This window comes from Oryctolagus cuniculus, chromosome 6, assembly GCF_051225735.1.
Source record: "Oryctolagus cuniculus isolate XC-2025 breed Fujian yellow rabbit chromosome 6, ASM5122573v1, whole genome shotgun sequence".
NCBI classification, from domain to species: Eukaryota; Metazoa; Chordata; class Mammalia; order Lagomorpha; family Leporidae; genus Oryctolagus; species Oryctolagus cuniculus.
Window position 1 is genome coordinate 165606190 of NC_142872.1, and position 21976 is coordinate 165628165.

Sequence of the window (21976 nt, forward strand, 5' to 3'; positions counted from 1 at the left end):
CCCGGCACGGCACAGTGACGTGGCCACAGTGCAGCCTTAGGCCCCACAGTCTGCAAAGAAGAAGGCACCAGGACCCGTGTCTGGGAAACAGAAAGAGAGGCTGAGGGGCCAGGGCCCCGGGGTGCACGTGCCCCCTCTCCTCTGTGCTGTGCCACTCTCGATTGTGGCCTTAACAGGTGACCACAAGCTCAGCCCCTTCAGACTGCACAGTTTCAGAGGTCAGAGACCTTCAGGGTTGTCTCCAGGGGAGCTCTTCAGCTTCCAGGGCTATCCACGGTCCTTGGCTCACACCCCCGCACCCTCCAACCTCCCCTTCCCCTTCCAAGGGCCTAGTGACCACAGGGACCCACCTGGCTGACCTAAGGCACACCCCCAATTTAAAGTTCCCTCTTTGCCATATTATGGTGCCACACACTCAGGTTCTGGTGGTGGGAGGCCTCTGTCCTGGGGAGGGGCATTAGCCCGCCTCCCACTACCCACACACATGGCAGCCACAGGCCACTGTGGACAGAGAAAGTGCAGAAGGCATCTACTTAGGCACAACACCCGTTGACACACGGTGATGGCACAGATGAGCAGCCGTCATGGGGCAGGGTGGGTGGGAACCAGCTACAGGACAGAGAAGGAAGGACCGTGCAGGAGGTCGAGGAGGGCTCTGTGCTGACAGGCGCCTGCCGTGGGACTGGCAGAACAAGCAGGGCTCCCGCAGGCTGACGGCCGAGGGAGACACAGGGTGCGTGGAGCTCAGTCCTCACAGGGAAGCCCCCCTCAACTGGCCGAGAAGAAAACGGCTGTGACCTGGGCCTCCGCAGGCCAGGGCCTAGCCCGGGCTATTCCCCCTGCAGACCTTCAAGAAGCCGCTCTGCCTTCTGTGAGCCGTGGGAGTCCCATAGTAAACCACGGGCCTGGGCTGGAGGATGGCAAGGCCTGTTGCCACGAAACCAAGCTGTGACGGGCGCAAAGGGTGCTTCCAGAACCACAAGCCACGAGTACTCACGACCGCAGTCCCAAGACAAGGCAGGGATCACCACTCAAGGAAACATTACTAGACAAAATATGGAGGGGAAGGGGCACAGGGCAAGACTGTAGCTGCAAACACTCAGCAAACTGGAGGAAAATCATCCAATGGAGGCTGGATGTTCAATTTCCTGAAGACACTGAACACGGCCACCACCAGCTGAGACCCAGTGCGGTCAGCACAGCCATGTGAGCACAGTGCTGCTGGCTGGCTGCAGGACAGGACAGCGGTCCCAGCACCCCTGCCCTAGGCTTGCCTTGGTCTCCTCCTCCGGGAGGCCCCTGGGGTGGCTGCTGCCTGCCACCCTTGGCCACTGCTTCTCACCACGAGGAAACAGCTTGTTCATTGGCACACTCCTGCCCTCAGCACGAGGCCTCGCATGTTCCTGCGTTCAGAAATGAGTGGTGGCCCATGGAAACAAAGACTCGGAACATTCTTGAACATTCTGGAATGTGCCCCATGTAACCCACAACGCAGGGGCCCTGTTCTGCCCCCAGAGGGACATGGCCGCCCTTGAACTCGTGCCTGTTTTCCCCAGGCTGAGTGCTCTGGGTGTCACAGCAGCTCCCCAGGGCCCCCAGAGCACCCCTGGCCTCCTGCAAATGGACTGGAATCTGTGCAGCCTTCCCCTTGGTGGACGGAGCGGTAGCCTTGGGCAGAGCTGCCAAGCCACAGCCACAGCGGCCCTGAGAGCACACTGAGCAGGAAGTGATGTGCCCAGAGGCTTCCAACAGCCAGACCCTGCGTCAGGAAGGAAGAAGGTTGCCAAGGCAAGGCAGCTCAGCCTGTGTCCCCAGCGTGCCCCACTGACCCCAAGGGGCCGTGAGCTCCCACCCTCCCTAACCTCTGCTTCCCTGTCCCAGAGGCAGCCCCCAAAGCACAAGCAGCACTGGTGCAAACAACGCGACCTCTTCTTAAAAACAGGAGACTCGCACAGGGGAACGTGCTTCCTGTCTAACAGGGAGTGGCTGAGTGATGAGCTCAGGGTCGGTCCACGAGGAGGACAAGGAAGAAAAGGAATCCGCTTTACTCAGTCGCCCATATCCAAGCACATGCAAGCCCTACAGCCCGCCCAGCACACACGACAGCACCTTCCAGCACGGCACTGGGCTTCTCTGCAGGGGAGAGACGTCCTCAACACCTCCTGATAATGGAGATCAAAAACCCTCTGTGGGACGTTTCCAGGAAGGGAGCGCTGTCCTGCCCATGTCCTCGGAAGCCACTCCTCCCTGCCAGCCACAGCATTCGAGGAGAGGGTTCAAGGACAGAACAGATCAGGTCCCTGGTGTGGGGGGTCTCACTCTGAGGGGAGCTGGATGCAGATGAGGCCATGTTGCACAGCCCTAGAGCAAAGAGATCAGATACCAGGGGCTGCACTCAAGTGTGAACCACTGGCTTCCTGGGGCCTGAGTGTAGAAGATGGGGAAGAAGGAGGGCCCAAGGGGTGGGAGACAGGGGAGGGGCAGGGTCTGTCTACTCCTCCGGCTGACAGGGACAAGAGGCTCCCACCCCATGTCCAGGACTTTGTCCAACGCGCTTGTCGGTCCTGCTACCTGCTCCCACCAGGCACACTGGCTCCCACAGCTGGGGGAGACACACAGGCCCAAGCTTGGTCCTGCTGACAGCAACGTGTTTTTGTTTTCCACTTGTTCTCAGTCTGTTGGTAAACAGGCATGGTTCTCACTGGGTTTTCAGGTTACAAATGAAGTTGAGCCTGGTGCATCTTGGGTGTCAACCATGGGGGTCCCTTTCTGATCCCACTGTAACAAACGCTTTGTGAGAGCAGACCGGGCTGTGTGTGCTGCCAAGGGAGCTTGAGTCTCATGGGGGTGATAAACCCCTTCACTGACACGAAGCACACGTCTGCAGTCATGCCATACACAGGTCAAAAAGATTATTTCTAGTGACCGTCTACCCCGACACAACACGTTCCAGTGCAGGAAAGAACGAAAGGACACTGAATCAGCTCTAGGAAGCCATATTCATGTGGGATAAGAAACAAGCACACGTGGTTAAAGAGGGCATAAGAGTGGGGCGGTCATTTGACATGGGTTAAGACACCGCTTGGGATTCCTGGAGTGCCTGCCTGCATCCTAGACCTGGCTCTGCTCCCCATTCTAACTTCTTGATGGCGTCCACCCTGGCAGGCATCACGTGCTGGCTCAAGTCGTTGTGTCCCTGACACCCATGCGGGAAACCCGGATTGAGTGGCGGGTGCTGGCTTCAGCTCCCAGACTCAGCTGTTGTAGGCATTTGAGGAGTGAACCAGCAGATGGAAGATTCTCTCTCTCATTCTCATTCCCTCCCTCTCTCTCTCTCTCTCCATCTCGCTGTCTCGCTCGCTCACTCTGTGTCTCGCTGTCTGTCTCGCTGTCTCACTGTCTCTCTTTCCCTGTCTCTAAATAAAATAAATTTTAAAAATAAAAACTAAAAGCAGAGGGCAAAATACTAAGATGAAGACTAAACACTGAGAAGCAGCAGTTTCCCTTCATACTCACAGGAAGCGTGGTCGACTGTGTCACTGTCCCAGCCTCGGTGTGTACCCCTACAGGATCAGCCAACCTCGCCTCCCCGACTTCAGGCTGCCCCGGGACCTCCAGGCGGGCCAGGAGCCACTTCTAGGCAGGTGCTTGGGAGGCCCACATGGTGCCTGCCCCTCCTTTTCCCTCTACCTCACAGCCAGAACGTCTCAGGGGTCAAGGCACAAAGCCCAGGGGCTGTGTGGCTAAGACCCACCAGGGAAGGTGAGCTGTGATGCAGACACAAAGGAGAAAGGTATCTGTGCTGCTGGCAGTCATTTGTTCCTGCAGAGAACTCTTCGTAAAATGCATCGTCCAGATTAGGATTCAATTCCATTCAGTGCCGGCTGTGCCAGGCACTAGGTAGGGGTCAAGACAGAGCCATGGTGTAGACAGGGCCCCTGGCACAGGTGGCTTCCAGCAGAGAGATGGATACCCCAACAAAGAGCAAGCTACAGCACGGGGTGCACTGGACACATGGACAGAGGAGCCCCTGCCTGCATGGCGGGGAGGCCCAAAGGGGCCCTACTGCATGGGGAGATAACTGGACACAGCTGGGGTGCAGGAAGAGGACCCCAGACACAGACGGGGGGCACTCTTGGCTGTGTCACCCGGCTCTGTCCATCCCTTCAGCTGTGCAGCAGCAGCTGGGAACAGGGTGATGAAGAAGCGCTGGCGTGTGCACAGTCTGTGGCTCTTCAAACGCATACGCATGCCTGCCTGTGCTCGGCTGTTAGGTAAACTGAGAACCGCGCAGCTGTTGCCCCTCTGCACAGCCGCCTGTGCTGCCCACCCAGCATCCCGGGCCCCCGCTCAGCCTCACAGCAGCATTCCCCAACGTGGGATGCTCAGCCCGTCCCCATCTTCCTTGCATCTCAGGCATCTCTAAGACCACCTGGAATGGGCGGGTGGGGGTGGGAAGGACAAGGCCAGGAGGACAACAGGCTGAGCCGGCCAGGCAGTGGAACCGTGCTGCTGGCACACCGCCACCACACGCCTTCTCCAAGTCACCGTCCCTGAGGTGTGGTGTCTGCAAACCTCATCATCAAGAGGCGTGGCCTCTCCTCTGCAGAACGGCGTCACTGACACTAGAGTGGCCCACGTCCTCAGAGGGAAGAGGAGCAGCCCCTGGGTGTCCGTCAGTCCCCAGACACTTCAGGGACACGCCAGGCGCCCAAGAGCTGTCTGCCCAGCCATCCTCACGCTCAGGCCTGGGGAGGCACAGGTGTCAACACTGATGCTCAGAAAGGCCAGAGGGCTCACCCGGGACTGTACGGGGTCCAAATGTAGTGGGGAGGCGACCCCAACGTCTCTGGAGCCCTCAAGTTCATGGCCTTTCTACTATTTTTTAAATGGGGAGAATATCTTTGCAGCTGGCCTGCAGAAAAATCCAGTGAGTAGGACAGAAACAGTCCAAAGACAGTGAGAGTATTCATTTATTGTCACATACGTGTGTGTGAACCCCTCTCCAGATACCTGCATGGACACAACAAACCTACTGTGCACGTCTCACACAGTCACTCCCACACTGGTTGCTGAGTGAAGCCACCGAAAAGATGGCCTGTGCCTGTGCCCCTGCTTTATGACTTCGGGAAGGAGACAGGACACCCCCCATGGTCCCTGCTACCCAGAGTGACTGGCAGGCCCTGTCCTAGCACCCACTGTGCCCTGGGCTTACCTGCTGTGCAGCCTTTCCCTCCCGTGGCGCCCCAAGGTCCCATCAATGTCTCTCTCTTTCCCCCTTTCCAGTGCCCAACACACAGCCAGCTCCCAGCAGGGACTTTGGACTCAGCAAGCAAGCCAAGTGCAACAGAGCTCCCTGGAGTGGGCGTCTCACAGCCTCCGTTCAAATCCTAGCACAGACACGGCCAGCAGGGCTGCCTGGGCCAAGTCCCTCGATCTGGCTGTGCCTCAGTTTTCTCAGCAGGCAAGTGGGGTGGTACAAGGTTCCCAGGGAGGGCCTGATGGACCTGGAGACCTGCCGCTCACGCTGAAGGCCCTACCAGAGGACGTGCACAAACGTGCATCAGCAGTGGGCAGTGCAGGAAGCCATCCGTGCATAGGCCGCCCCTCCTCCAGCGCTGGAAGACAAGACACCCCTCTGACCCACCTCATTTCACTGGATCTACCTGGGGCAGGTACCAGTGGCTGATGGGTCTTCTGGGTTAACGTGACTTCAAGGGGACTTTCTGAATGAATACAAACTAAAGGACTGCATCCCATCGGCCTCATTTTGCCCAGGTCTTGGTGCCAACAGCTCTAACAGGCAGGCGAGCTCTTCGCTCCCGGTGCTGCCTTGCCACCTGCGCTCCTACCTCGTTTTCAATGCTCAAGTATTTTTCTCACTGTGTGAAAAATATTGGGTGAGCCAATATCTCAGGAATGAAAGGGTGATCTTTCTGGGCCACTGACAGTCGGCTGGAAGAGGACAGGATGCTCCCCTCCCCCTCCCTTGAGGACTTCCTTCCCGCAAGCAAGTCCCCAGACCGGCTCCTGCCCTGCAAGCCCACCAGCCCGGCCGCAGGGACCAGCCGGGCCAGCCTCAGACGTTTCCACAGAGCAGACTCTGATGAGCATCCTCATCCGTATTTCTCTGCTCCTGCTCCACGCCACAGGGGGGTCCAAATCCAAGGGAACAGACGCACAGTGTGGGAGGCGGGAAAGCAGCGCCCATTCGGGGTTGGAAGGAGAGGCCAAAACACATGGGCCAGAGTGAGGGCAGAGGCAGAAGGCCCCGGGAGCCAGACCTGCAGCTATGAAACGGGGCTGAGCCTGTGGTGCAGTGGGTTACGCTGCCTCCTGGGATAGCTGCAGCCCACGTCAGAGCGCCCAGTTCAAGTCCCTGCTGCTCTGCTTCCAATCCGGCTTCCTAACAAAGCATCCCGGGAGGCAGCAGGTGACGGTTCAAGGACTTGGGTCCCTGCCACCCATGCAGGAGGCCCAGATGGGTTTGCTGGTCCCTGCCCTTGACCTGGCCCAGCCCTGGCTGTTGCAGGTATCTGGAGAGCAAACCAGTGGATGGAAGATACCTCTCAACCCACCTCACTCTGCCTTTTAAGTAGATGAAAATAAGCATTTTTAAGAAAATAAAACTACAATTTGCGAAAGAAAAGTTAGGAGAAAATATTTGTGATCTTGGATTATACAAAAATCTCCATGGATTAGACACCAAAAGCACAATCAACAAAAGGAAGAAAACCTGAAATGTTGGAGGTCATCAACGCTGAAAACTCCTGCTCATCATCAAGGGGGCAGACCACACAGTGTGACCCAAACCGTGTGGCTGCCAAGAGAGCAAGCACAACTCACGGGTCTACAACTCACTGACAAGACGACGCCCAGCAAAAATGACCTCAATGAAAGATCTCTGTGAGACCCCAGCAGAAAGAACGGGCCATCAAAGAAGGAGGTACCTTTCTCTGAAGGGAGGAGAGAACTTCCACTTTGACTATGACCCTGTCGGAGTAAGATTGGAGTCAGCGAACTCAAAAGGTTTCCATAGCCTTGGAGGCTCATGACTAGAGCCTAGGGAGATTACTGACTTCATAAACAAGAGTGTCAATTGTTAAATCAACAACGGGAGTCACTGTGCACTTACTCCCCATGTAGGATCTCTGTCCTTAATGTGTCGTACTATGAGAATTAACAATAAAACTAGTCTTCAAACAGTACTTTATACTTTGTGTGACTGTGTGGGTGGAGTCTGTTGAAATCTTTACTTAGTATATACTAAATTGATCTGTATATAAAGATAATTAAAAATGAATCTTAATGAAGAATGGGATGGGAGAGGGATTAGGAGATGGGATGCTTTGCGGGTAGGAGGGTGGTTATGGAGGGAAAAGTTGTACTTTCCAAATTTATATTTATTAAATAAAAGTTTTCTAAAGAGAGAGAGAGAGAGAGATTACGCCTAGCCCAGTTAAATCCAGAGGCTCCGCCACTCTGACAGCTAGCAGTGGGTGGTCAGCGTACCGTTGGGGCAGATGCTTCTCACTGCCGACCACAACACATGCAGAAGGGGCCGGCCCCTCACACTTCCAGGGAGCGGCCTCCGTACCCTAGCCCTTGAACACGTGTGCTCATCTAAGGGGAGCAGTGTGGGGCAGGCTGTGCAGGCGAGGGACACGGGGTCCCTGAGACAGGCTGCTCGGGGTAAGAATCTGGCAAAGGAACTAACCCAGCTGTGACTGAGCAGTTCTGAACCCATCAAGGACGAACCTCACACAAAAACACAAAATGCTGCAGGCTCCAGTGCCTGGAGGAGCTGGCCCGAGGCGTGGCACACAGAGATGCTGCCCAAGCTACCTCACGCCCCAGGCCCCAGACCCCCTGGGCCCAGCATGCCCTGCCCTGTCCCAGCCCCGACACAGGTCCCATGGAGGGTGTGTGGTCCCTGTTGCTCCCTCGGCAGCTGAAGCCAGCAGGCCCTGCCACGACCCAGGGCCACCCTCGTGGGCTCAGGGCTGCCTCAGCCCCTAGAGGTTATTCGAGGTTTCCAGGTCCGGCTGGGCCAGGTTTCTCTCCCCGGGCAGCTGAGGAGCCCACGTCACCCAAGGAGGGTGAGGATTTAGTGCTGACAGCATGCAGGCAATGCCCCTGCATCTCACTCTGACCGTTTCCAAGCCTCAGATGGAAAAACGCCTTTGTGTTCTGTTTTCAGCCGAGGCAGGGAAGAGTTAAAGGATTTCTGAATGTTGCCACGGGCTCTGGGGAGGAACGTGCGTGCACGTGGCATAAGGACTCCATGCTAGGCATGTGGGGCTAGGGAAGGGGAGCGATCCAATCCAACGGCTCCATCCCGGCAGCGTAAAGCAAGCCCCTGTCCCTCGCAAGGGAGACTCACGGGGCATCCCTGATGGAGCCTGGCACGAACAGTCACCAAGTGTTCTCAAGCCTCTGGATCCTCTGCTAATGTAATATGGAATAAGAGAAAAGAAAGAAGTCAGAGAAAAAGCAAATGCCACCACGGGCACGAAATGGCAAATCCCCAGGGCAGAGGACCCGGTTTGTTCCATGAAAAACCTATGAGAGAAAGAGAGACGAGCCAAACCCTGCCCATTAAAAAAGGATTTGCAATGTGACAGTGCCTGGAATCCTGATTCAAACGAACGTTATAAGAGATAACAAACATCTAGATGTTTGGCAACTGGAACACTGGCTGGATTGTTGCTGATAGTGAGGAACTGTTGGTTTTAGGAGATAACATGGTTTTGTGGTTTTTTAAAAATGAGTTCCAGCATTAAATATTCAAATAGTTACAGATGAAATAAAATGAAATCTTGGCTCTGCTTCAAAACAACACAGGAACTGGGAAGAGGGTAGAGGAGGATGGACAGGCAGGAGCTGCATACCGGGAACCTGGAGTCCGTGACACCATCGCGGCACCTTCTGTGTGCACCTGAGATCTCTGTACAAGGTCTGGAGACCAGGGTGCACAACAGAAGCTCGCGTGTGCACACCAGGCTGCCCTCCGCCGCCCCGTGGCTCGGGTGCTGAGGTGCTGGACAGGTGGCCGAGGCAGGGAAGGGCACAGGACACAACTGCTGCCTCAGAGGGCGCGAGCAGCTGCGTGTGGCATGGCTGTGCCATGCATTGCTGCACGTGCATCAACGTGGAGTGTTACACAACCTGTGGCCCAAGTTGCACACTACCAGTGAAATCTCAGTGCTGTCAGGGATGAAAGTGGGCCATCACATTTTGGAAAGATCCCCAGGCAATTACAAGACGCAGCAAAGAGTAAGAGCCTTGAGCCACAACAGCAGAGAGGCAAGACAGAAAAACCCAATCATGGCACAGTGGGTTAAGCCACAACACGCAATGCCAGCATCCCATACAGGTGCTACTACAAGGCACAGCTGCTCCACTTACGAACAAGCTCCCTGCAAATGCACCTAGGAAATAAGAAGCTGGCCCAGGTCCTTGGGGCCCTGCACTCATGTGGGAGACCTGGATGAAGCTCCCGGGCCTGGCCCAGCCCTAGTCTTTGCAGCCACTTGAGGAGTGAACCAACAGATGGAAGATCTCTCCCTCTCTCTCTCTAAATGTAACTCTGCCTTTCAAATCAATCAATCAATCTTGAAGAAGGGAGGGAGGGAAGAGGAGAGGCACGGCAAGCTGGAGGCAGCGTGTGAAGGAAGCAAACAGGTTTGACCGGGTGCAGTTCTACAGCCGCTGCCCGCACTACACACACCTTAGAGAAGCAGGGCCTCTGTAGGTCACACTTCTGCTCTCTGCTTCGGCTTCCCAGTGTGCCCGGAGGGCCTTCGGTCTGCCTGTGATTCCTCCTGCAGCACACCCAGCCACGTGGCACCTTCACACCTTACACAGGGGCCCAGCTGTGGGACCGTGCTGGGCCCGCAGCTCTGCTCCCAGCCACCTTCCACGTGTTCAGCTACCCACACGATGACGCCACCTGACTCTCCACAGGAAGGGCTCCCTGGGGAGTGGTTCTGTGGCTTCTCACACTGCCAGAGAGAAGACTTCCTGCCTGCACTTCGATGGCACTGAGCAGCCAGGCAGTGAGGCCACCAGCAGCCACATGTGTGCAGAAGAGCACCCTCCTCACAGGCTGTGCTGTGCTCTAGCCGTCGCGCCTGCACGGGCCTCCATGAGGGCACAGCCCAGGGGCGAGCACTCGACATGGGTTACGTCTGCCACTGAGCACACCCATGGGGCTTATCATCCCCATTTGGTTCAAAGCCCTTGGGAGCTTAACAAGGCCAAATGAGCTGCCTAAGACAGGTGAGCCAGCTTATGGCTTGGAAAGGAGCCAAAGAGCGGACAAGTGGGCCTACAGTTGGGAGACAGGGGCTGGCCCTTGGGTGCCTCCCAACCTTCAGGCCAGGCATGCCCCTGCTGCAGGAGCCCCTCTCACGCCTACGATCTCGGAGGAACGAAAAGCTGCACGGACTACAAAGACCCAAGCAAGTCGTCGTATTTTTCTTTGCTCACAGAAAGGAAAGAATTTCTCCTGGGTCAGCAAACGCCCGCGCCTTCCACAGTATTGAACCTGGCTAATCAAATTGGTTCTCTCGGCTGAGCTCTGCCGTCTCTCCTTTCTGCCTATTAATCATCGTGAGGCACCTATTGATCCCAGGCCATCTGGGCTTCCACCAGGAAAGCTTTAAGAACTGCTAATGAGCAGAGGGACAGTCTAGGGTGCAGGGCCAGCTCCGGGAAGGGGATTGGGAGCCTTGGGGTTTAAGGACCCTGTGACAAGTGCTTGCCAACTGAAAGGGAGCCTCAGTTTTCCCCACAACCAGACAAGGCCAGACCACATCAAGATGCTTCCTTTTATAAGAAATTTATTTATTTATTTGAAAGCCATTGTGAGAGAGAGAGAGAGAGAGAGAGAGAGAAATAGAGATCTTCCATCCCCCAGCTCACTATCCAAATGGCCCCAATGGCCAGGACTGGGCCAGGCTAAACCAGGAGCCAGGAGCTTCATCCAGGTCTCCCACTGGGTGCAGGGGCCCAAATACCTGGGCCACCTTCTGCTGCTTTCCCAGGTGCATTAGCAGGGTGCAGCCAGGACTGGAACCGGTGCCCATGTGGGATGTGGGCACTGCAGGTGGCAGCTTCACCAGCTGCACCTCCGCACCAGCCCAAGATGGTCTCCCCTTGTTTCCTGAAGGACTCTCCCACTTTCCTTTCCAGTAAAACCGCAGGAGACACGGGAAACCCCCAAAAAGTCTACGAGAAAACTCAGAGAGCCGGCAGAAGGGAAGCCTGGGCCGAGGGATGCAGAAATGTAAAATGTCGTAAGTGAGGGAGGAGAAGGATTATGGGCCCCTGGATCCCTGACGAGGCTCTGGGGATCGCTTGAAAGAACAAAGGGAGAAGCAGAGATACTGAGGGTGCAGCCGGTTCTCGAGTGTGGGCAAGGACCCCCAGAAACCACAGCCGCGGGGCCCCCAGCTGTGGAATCACCTCTGAGGCCCCTCCTAGGCCCGGCTGCGGTGCCCGGGACTGACTCAGACCCCCGGCACTCAGTCTCTCCAAAGTGACAGTGCACGCACACATTGCCAGGCCTGCTGCCGAAATCTCGGTCTCTCCACCACCACCGTGGGGGGCACAAAACCAGGGATCCCGAAGCATGGAGTGAGATACGTGCATTCCCATAAGTCATAAAGAGATTTATGCCTAAGTGAGAGTTATCACAAAATTCAATTTTAATGGTTGGATAATTAAGCCAAAGAAGCATAATAATTATCACATCTTAATTTTCCACTACGTTTGCTGCTGGCAACACCATTTTTCTTGAGTTCATGGCATCTCTCGGAAAAGCCTTCCGCTGTTGCCAGTCATCTTGGATGAGGAGCGCCCAGTTCTGTGGCCTCGGGCGCCCAGCAGCCGCCTTCTAGCTCCAGGTGACCGCAGCTCCTGGCTTCCTGGGACCAAAGGGTGCAAGGCCCACCCCCTGCAGAGGTCCAGTGAGAATCAAAGGGTCTGAGCCTGTGAAAGTGGTGCTTACGGAGACCACCCTGGGATAACAATCACAGCTGCACTGCTGGTGGCACTGAGACGGACGGGGTGGGCCGAGGAAATGCGGGTCAGTTCTGGCGAGCACCACGAGTCGCCCCGCAAGAGCACGGGGCGAATGGCCCCAATCGCAGAGCTGATGCAGAGCGGGTCACGGGCCCTGTGGGCGCAGACGTGAGTCACTCATTCCCAGAGGGCCTTCTCCAGAAGGGGTCAGACCTGGAAGAGGACTTTCTCACCGGCCTGTTTAACTGTCACTTTTCAAATTGAAAGATTAAGAAAGTCCCTGTAGGACATAAGGTGATGAGAGCATTTTCTAACTTCAAAAGACCTACACACTCACTCTCTGAACAACGCTTTCTTTGAGCCACAGCGTGCCTGCACACACATACACCTGCACACACACAGCCCACACGTGCTCCCATACCTGCATGTCACAGACCTGCACACACGCACACCCCACACGTACTCCCATACCTGCACGTATACAGACCTGCACACACGCACACCCCACACGTATTCCCATACCTGCACATGCACAGACCTACACACATACACACCCCACACATGCTCCCATACCTGCACACACTCCACACGTGCTCCCATACCTGCACACACCCCACACGTGCTCCCATACCTGCACATACACAGACCTGCACACACGCACACCCCACACGTATTCCCATACCTGCACACACCCCACACGTATTCCCATACCTGCACACACCCCACACGTACTCCCATACCTGCACGTACACAGACCTGCACACACGCACACCCCACACGTATTCCCATACCTGCACACACCCCACACGTATTCCCATACCTGCACATGCACAGACCTACACACATACACACCCCACACATGCTCCCATACCTGCACACACCCCACACATGCTCCCATACCTGCACACACTCCACACGTGCTCCCATACCTGCACACACCCCACACGTGCTCCCATACCTGCACATACACAGACCTGCATGCACGCACACACACACACATAACTGCACATGCACCTTTCCATGCTGTGCTATGTCTCCTGCCTGTGCTGCCCTCTCAAGCCCTGGCTAACTCCTACTCATGTGCCATGCTCTCCTATGGACTGAATATGTGTGCCCATTTCCCACCCCACCCCCGATTCCTACATTGGAACCACCAGCCCCAAGCGGTGGGGAGACCTTTGGAAAATCAATGCATCCCGAGGGTTGAGCCCTCTCCAATGGGATTAGTGCCATCCTCATAGAAGAAGCCCAAGAAAGACCCCTGCCCCTTCCACCATGGAGGACAAAGCAAGAAGGTACCATCTCCGAGCCAGAGGGCAGGCCTTGACCATGCACCAAACCAGCCGGCACCTTCACCTGGGACTTCTAACCTCCACAACAGAGAAGTCAACTTCTGTTACTCCCAGCCCAGGTGGACTAGCACAGGTCATTGGTGCTGAGTGGAAGCGCCTGTGACAGACCCCTGAAGCTGCGGAAGCAGCTCTGCACGGCACATGGGCAGAGGCTGGGGGAGGGGTTTCCGAGGGAAAGCCGGCACTGCCATGAGCAGCTAAGGGCAGCCCTGGTGAGGACCAGAGGCAGGAACTCTGCAGGGAGGGGCTGGGTCTTCTAGGAGAGCACATCACGTTCTCCCAAACAGATCATTAACGGAAACCCAGATGAGATAGCAGAGAAGAGTGTGGTGTCAGACAGAGGAAGGAAGGACATCCTCGTCAAGTGCCAAAGACCTTGGCTGACTGGAACCTTCTGGAAGGTAGACCTTGTGAGCTACGTGACTCGGTATTTGGCAGAGGAAATATCTAAGCCAAATGTGGAAGGTGCAGCCTGGTTTCTCTTGACTGCTGGTGGCAAACTCAGAGAGGAGAGACGTGGTGTCGAGGCGGGACTGTCTGTCAGGAAACAGAACTCAAACCCTGGAGCATTCTGACTTTCCACATCGAAACTGGCGGTCAGCTCTCCTCTGGGCGCCTGCTTGGTCCAGCAGGTGTCCTCTCCTTCATTTATCTTTACTTCACAATTCAAAAAAAGAAAGGGAGACAGGGAGGGAGGGAGGGAGGGAGGGAGGGGAACAAGGCAAAAAGGAAAGAAAAGAAATGGAAGAGCCAGCACAGGTGAGAACATGGAGGGTGTGGCCAAGTGACCACCTGATGAGGTTAGTAAGCCACGAAACAGAGGCCAGGACCTGTTCTCCAAGGCAACTCGGAAGCACCAGGACGGCACGTCCCATCACAGGTGCGAGAGTTCCACTGAGACCACAGACAGCCTCCTTCACAGCCATGCCGGAGGAGCCACCAGTGCAGGCTTCTCAGCCAGGGGACCACAGACAGAGGGCTGCCTCAGGGTGGGGCCACCCAAATCCGTGGGAGAGAACCCCTGCCTGGCAAAAGTGTAGGGTCATCATCCCAGTGTGTCCAGAAGGTGGGACTCCCACCCCAGCATGCCTGGAAGGCAGAGCGAGCCAAAGAAGAGAATCGTGGAGCCTCAAGGTTGATGTTCACTTGCCCTGCTGGGTTTTGGACTTGCCTGGGACTGGTGACTCCGTTCCTGTTGTCCCTTTTGGATTGGGAACATCCTACACCTGTCCCACGTGGTATTTAGCAAGCACAGACTCCAGCGTGGACTTGACCTTGAGTCTCGCTCTCAGTGACTTGGGTGTTTGGGTGAGGCCATAAGCTGATGCTAGAATGAGCCGTGACTTTGGGGTGTGCCGGGGTGGCGTGAACGTACTTTGCATATGGGAAGAGGGCCAATGGAAGAGTACTGTGCTCTTGAACATGGTCCCCACAAATTCACCTGTTGGAGTCCAAACCCCAGGGGTGACAGTCACAGGAGGCGGTGATGTGAGGGGGTGATCAGGTCAATATAGCAGAGTTCTCCAGAACGGGATCAGTTTTCAGAACAAAGAGGCAGAGGCCCCTCCCTCTGCCAAGTGAAGATCTGCAGGAAGAAGCAGCCGCCCAGGCCCACCCCAGACACGCACCCTGCTGCAGCCTGGATCGTGGACACTCAACCTGCGGAACCGGGAGCCATCGCTGTCTGTTGCTGATAAGCTGAAGTGGACTCAGCCACTCTCCCTGCTGACACCACTTCCTCCAGGAAGTCTCCCGAGCCGCCCTCCCAGAACCTCCAGCCTGGGCGGGCGCCTCCCACGTGTCTTCACTTCTCACTCCACACAACCATGGCCTGTTGGGTGCTCTACTTCCACACAGCAGCCAGAAGGCTCACTCAGGGCCCTTCCAGCACGGCTGGGTGCCTGGCAGACACCGGGGAAGCTCCTGCTGAACCAGCCACGGGACACTGTGAGTCGTCTGTCTGCTCTGCCCACCTTCATTGTGAGCCGTCTGTCTGCTCTGGCCACCTTCTCTTCTGCGGGCTGAAGTGAGGCTTCCCCACGCCGAACGCCGCGCATGGAGCCTGCTCAGAGGCGAGGGAGGAGGACGTGCCCCTCCTGCCAGAGCATCCCGCTCTGCGCCAGGCCCGCTTAGCGGGAGCGTGGCCTCCCCACAGCGCCGACCCGGCAGGAGCACAGCCTTTGGCAGCTGACAGATGGGTTCCCGCTAAGTGACTTTGATCAATTTATTCAGTTTGCTTTTCTGGAAAATGAGTACAAAACCTTCCACAAGAGGATTCTGTGAGGCCTGAATGAGATTTCACACAGGAGACGCCCCCAGCTTCCCAACACACTCCCATCCCTGCCGCCACCCCTGCCCCAGGCCGCAGGGGACTCTGCCCTCCCTCCAGGGCCGGGTGCTGGGAGAAGTGAGCCCAGCTTTCTCTCCCAGAGGGAGTGGTACGCCACCAGCTGGGACCAGGGGCCTTCCCAGGGCGCCGAAGGCCTGAGAGGGCAGCTTCACCCACGTTCATTGTTAGATGGTCTCTGAGAAAAGGCTGCACACGCTCCAGAAGAAAGCACTACGCACCTGCTGCTTCCTTCAGGCAGCGAGAGCATCGCCCGCCAGTGCCGCTGGTAGAGAGGTGACACGGGATCCCAGGACCACTACCAGCCCACAGCAGGGGTGACCACAGTACAGGGAACCTTTCTTTGGCACCTGAGGAGCAGCAGGGGTGCCCACCATGGGGCCAATGGAGAACCAGGATTCTGCGAAGTAACAGAGCACAGAGCGGCCAAGCCAGGGTGTTTGAGGACCGTGTCGAAGGCAGGGCCTGTGAGACGCTTCCCAGGTGAAAGGTACGACTACCTCCACCTCCTCCACCTGAGCTGCTCCAGGAGCCCCAAACAACTGTGCGTCCCACTAAACTGGGAGAAGGAAGGAAGGGGCTCCCTCATGCTGGGCCTCCAGCCTCACAACAGGGACTCGGGTGGCATCTCCCCGGGTTAGCAGCAAAGTGCCAAAGACGACTCCCGGAGAAATGCCCCCTCTGCTTGGCCCTGCTTGGCCCACACGCACTGCCCCAGTCATCACAGCCAGGGGCCCTTGTCGGGCAAAAAAGCCAGGGCCCCAGGCCGGCTTCCCTGTGTGTCACACCACGCCGCCGCTCCCCTGCCAGGAGGGGTCTTTATTTATTCATCTTGTCACTCCTGGAGCCTGACGCGGGGCTCGCCACACAGCAGGCTCTCCAAGTATCAATATTTATTGAATGAATATTTCATGAAAGAATAAAAGAATATGTGAGTTAGGAGATTTCAGAAATGAGAATTTAAGCAAAAAGCTTAATAATGAAGGAGCCTGGAGCACAAAACAAAATTGCAATTATTTGAGACTGGGGCTGTTAATATCACCCAGCCTCCCATGGCCAGAGCGAGGCAGGCTTCTGACATAGAGCGAGCCTGGCCAGCTGCAATTTCTCGGGAGTGTTTTATATTTGGTGCCATCAGAAAGCCAGACAGTGTCCTCTGGGACTCCAGGCTACATCAAAGCGTCCCCACAGGAAGAGCAAGACCGGGGTGGGGCAACACAGATCCCCACACAACTGTGGGAGCAGCACAGGCTGCCACCCAGACACCAATCGGGCATGTCACAGCCCTCGGGGGCCCAACGTGCCCCACAGCACACACACGGGAGGGTCCTGGAGCCCCCACAGGCCTGCACGCTGCACACAGGGAGGAGGGCCGGCCTGGGGAGGCCGTGTTTCCTGGCTCCTCTCAAAGGAAGACCAGAGTCACTGGACCTGGCGCGCCTGACCCCCAGGCCAGCCAGGCCGTGCTGGAGGGTGGCGGGGCCTGCCTTCCAGCTGTGGACGGTACTGACAACAATCACGTTAAATATGAACGCCCTGGAAACTGCCCCACAGCAGTGCATTGGCATGGAAATGAAACAAGTGGCCTATTTACACAATGAAATATTAATAACAGCCAAAATGAGGGGATCAGATTTATGATTAGCTCCGAAGTGTAGAGCTGATTTTAAGCTTTAAAAGCACGTATATATGGGGCCACTTATGTCAGTAAAGAGACACAACTCTCAAAGAGGCGTTTGGTGGTGGATGTGCGCATGAGTGTGCACAGTGACTGGAGTCAAGTCCGAGCGTGCCAGCACCATCACCCCCGACAAAATCTATCCCCAGGGGGAGGGGAAAGAAGACAGCAGCGGCTGGGGAAGAGGCAGACATCGGCGACGCGTGCTTCTCTCGTCATTCCCAGTGTTTTCTCACGAAAATCGGCAGTCACTCTGAGAGAAACGAGCCCCTGGTCCCGCCCAGCACGGACCAGGGAGACGCTCCGGGTGGTGCAGCCCCACCCCTGCTGCAGCTCCTCGCTCGTCACCTGCTCGCCCCTCTGCCTGGCCATTAATCCGGCTGTGTTTTTGTGCATTCCAAACACTGCTGCTATCATGCAGAGCCTGCGCGTGCCTGTCATTAACCGGAGCTCAACTTCTGTTTACAGCTTTTTCTCTTGACGTAAAATTGACAGACAGTGAAATGCACACATCACATGTGAACATATCCTGAGTTTCAACAAATGTGTAGCCTTGTGTGACCCAAACTCCCGTGGAGTTAAAACCACAGGACTGTGACCTAGAAAATTGCCATAAGCCCTTTCCCAATCAAACCCCTTCCTGGCCCTCTCCGGAGGCCTCGACTGTCTGGTTAGGCTTTGCTAGGACTTTTACATTAATGGAATCACACAGCATGGCCCTCAGCACGACAGCCGTGACCTGTGTGCGGGTTGCCTGCAGGCTGTGTGGGTCATCTGCTCCCTGTTCTTGCCCCGGGCTGATCCATGGGTAGGAGATACAACCAGCGCTTATCCATTCTCCCATGATGGACACCTGGGAGCCCTGTGCTGTCTGGCCAGGAATGTTCTAGCTCAGGTCTTTTGTGGCTGTATAATTTAATGCTTCTTGAATAAACGTAGGGTTGGAGCAGCAGGGTGAAGGGGAAGTGTGTTTAGTTTTACAAGAAAGTGCAAGCCCGTTTTTCACAGCCGTTGCACCACTTCACATCCCCACCAACGGGGCCCGAGGGTCCCAGTGGCTTCCCACCCTGCTGCCACTGGTGGCTGTGCTTTTTAATTTTTAGTCTGATGCCCATGTCAGGGCATCACACTCAGGTTTGGACTGGCATTTCTTTGTTGATGGAGAACGGCAAGTTAGTGATTTCTTAAACTATTTCATTTTCTTAAAAGAGAGGAGAGAGACAGAGAAGCAAAGAGAAACAGACCTGGAGCAAAGAGCTAAGTGTTTATTCTAGGACGTGGTGTGCTGGTTTCTAAATTATTTTCTACATGTTTGCAGTATGTGGTGGCTAAAAGTAAAACATACTAGTCCATCCATAATCCCACTCATGAGCACATACACCTAAGGCCGCCCGGTGTGCACAGAGGCCGAGGGGCAAGGGGCTCTGGGTCCTCCCTGCCCCGGGACACGCCCAGGGCTCCCGCCTGGCCACTGGCCGGCCCACCTCCCCTCACGCGCAGGGACCTCTGCTGGGTCAGGGAAGCTCCAGAGCCTGACCCAGGCCTGGATTCGCTGGTCCCTCTCACTGCCCTGCACACAGGGCCTGCAGCAGTATCCCTCTCCCACGGGTCTCAGCCAGGCCCACCTCTCTGCGGCATTAAAGGAGCTTGAGCCTGAAACACAGCTGCCGAGTCAACAGCAAATGCTGCCAGAAACCACTTCCTTCAGCACTTAGGCCTCAGCGCCTCAGGCCCGGGGCCCGGCACATGCCACCACCTCCCATGCCGGGCTCTGACCCAAAGCCACCCTGGACTCTGTCGCTGAACCTGCGGAACCACCACCACAGCTTCAAACCAGCGCCAGCACTGGCTGAGCTCGGCGGTCCCAGAGGCCAGGTTCTCCCCGCCGCCCCTCCCCCAAGCAGATGAAGGACTTCCAACAGGAAGCCCGGCCAGGGGGGGCCAGGGGACTACAGGACACTCACCGCTGGCACTCGCCGGCACGCAGGACGAGCTCCTCATTGCTCCGGGCACTAACCGTCAGCTCCTGCTCCGTGGAGTTGAAGACATCCAAGAGCAGGTGGCACTGTCGGGTGCTGTGGTGAAAGACAGATGAGAATTCAGACCATTCAGACCCTCAGACGGCCATGGGCCCCTGCCATGCCTTACCCCTCCCCAGGGACTACCCACTCCCTGAGGCTGAGCCCAGGCGGCCCTGTCAAAACCCCAGAGGCCCTGGACACAGAGAGGTACTGAGGCTCGGTCTGAACCAGCTGTGGACGATAAAGTGGCTTTGGGCATCAGTCTTCCCTGGTCCTGGGGATGAGTGTTTACAACGCAGCTGTACTCTCCAAAGATGTGACCTTGGCTGGGAACTCGAGGCCTCCAAGCCTCTGCCTGTGAGTGGGACCAGGCCATCTGGCTCTCATATAGCATAAGTGGAAACACCTGTATACAGTGGCGCTTGATAAATGCTGAGTCAGAATCCCTTCAGCTACCAGGTACCACAAGAGGTGTTAGGGACGGGAACCCCAAGAACTTGTGCACACGTCGTCCCCGAGCGCCTGACCCTGGGCTCCCCTGGCTCCCCTCCAACTGCAGCAGACACCACAGGCCACTCCCCACCATCTGCTACCTCCACACCTCTTCCCGCACTGCACAGGTGCAACAGAAGAGACGTCCATTCCCAGCACTCCCGGCAGCACCAGGCATCCCAAGTGCACAGCGCCTTGAGAGGAAGCCATCACCCTTCAGCCTCTCCCACTCCCCGTCCTCCTGCTCCCAGAACAAGAAAGACCCCTAGAAGCTTGAAGACGACAAGGACCAATGCCACTGGTGGGGGGGAGGGGCAGAGGAGAGGTCAGAGGATGACATTCTGCCTGCAGTAGCTGCCACAGCCCCCACCACCTCCCATGCGACATCAAAAGCCCCGCAGCATGCATTCTGCTTGTGTCAGTCACCACGGGCTGGCTTTCCTTCGGTTCCACGAGCCCTTGCCTAACACCACCATCACGGAATCCTAAATCGGAAGCGTCACAGCTAGCACTGGGCAGACTGGCCCTGAGCGCTCACAGATCTCAGTGGGCCAGCCACAGCCACGGTGGGGATGGACAGAGGAGATGGCCACAGAGCAGAAGCCATGGTCCCTCCTGGGGAGCAAGGCAGAGGGACTCTGTGCTCTGGGCTGTTACTAGCTCAGTGTGGCTGCCAGAAGGCATGTGGGTGGCCAAGTGCAAATGCCAAAGTGGCAGACAAGAGGACTGACACCCCAACACCGGCCCTGTGCCTGGGCCACCGCCCGATTTGCTCTTTCACACTGATAGCCCTAACAGGTGGTCCTCCTGACCCCTTCACCCTGGGGCAGAGGCGGCTCTGGAGGGGCTGAGAGCGCTGGGTGATGGCTGAGATCAAGACTCGGACTCAGTCCTTCACGTTCCACGAGACATCATGGTCCGTACTGCAGAGCCACAGCTGCCATCTGTGCCGTTCAGGGATGCACAGGGGTTCACACAGGCCCGTGCACACACACACCTGTGCTCACACAGACACAGCATCAGTGTGTGTCGGAATGTGTGCGTTCCCTGTGTCCACGGGGGCCCGCCCACGCTGGCAGATCCCAGGGGTCCTGGGTGGAGGGCCTGCCCCAGGGGCTCCGCACACGGGCAGTTTTCACCAGCTGGGCAGCTGCCTGCCACGCCCCCTCAGCCAGCTCGAGGGGGACAAGCGTCCGGGAAGGAAGATCTGGCCCACCTCCGTCGTGACTGCACGGATTCTTTCCTCAGGAAATCTCTCGTCAGGAGGCAGAACTCGCAAGACAGTGATCAGAGGAGGAAAGCCGAAGAGACCCGGAATAGAAGACTCAACTTCACGTTGCTCTCACTCACAGCCTGGACTGGCGGGAGGGCTGCGCGGAGGGACCAGCATCGCCGCGCAACACGTCCTGCGAGCTCCTTCCCTTCTCTGCCTCGCCGTCTGAGAGCGGCGATCTCCATCCAGAGCCCCCATTCCTCCGATGGTTGACGCTATGACGTATTGGTGGGCCTTGCTTACCGTTACTCATAAACCAATTCCCTCTCCAGACAGCAGCAGCATTTTTTGCCCACCATAACCTCATTTACTCTGTGTATTTTTCCACTGCACTTTGGATAATTTTCTTTAAGGCTTATGGTCTACCTGGGTATCATGTTTATCTTTTTCTAAAAAAAAAAAAAAAAAAAAAAAAAGATTTTATTTATTTGAAAGGCAGATAGAGAGAGAGATATCTTCCATCTGCTGGTTCACTCCCCAAATGGCCACAACGGCCGGGGCTGGGTCAGGCCAAAGTCAGGAAACTGGAACTCTGTGTGGGTCTCCCTAGCAGGAGCGGGAGTCCAAGGACTCAGGCTACCTTCCACTGCCTTCCCAGGTGCATCAGCAGAGAGCTGGATCAGAGGTGGAGCAGCCAGGACTTGAACCAGCACCCCTGTAGAATGCCAGCGTTGCCTTAACCTGCTGTGCCATGATGCTGGCCCCACAGTTAACTTTTTTTTTTTCTTTTTGACAGGCAGAGTGGACAGTGAGAGAGAGAGAGAGAGAAAGGTCTTCCTTTGCCGT

At 56.4% G+C, this 21976-nt stretch overlaps 1 protein-coding gene across 4 annotated transcripts in view; it reads right to left on the bottom strand.

Moving 5' to 3' along the window:
* The window catches only part of TRAPPC9 (trafficking protein particle complex subunit 9), a 564887-nt gene that overhangs the window by 158270 nt on the left and 384641 nt on the right, over positions 1-21976 (bottom strand). For all 4 annotated transcript variants that reach the window (XM_070075538.2, XM_089335766.1, XM_089335765.1 and 1 more), the window contains one exon: positions 19369-19479. In XM_070075538.2, coding sequence (XP_069931639.2) covers positions 19369-19479 — 111 coding nt within the window. The remainder of the gene's footprint in view (positions 1-19368; positions 19480-21976) is intronic.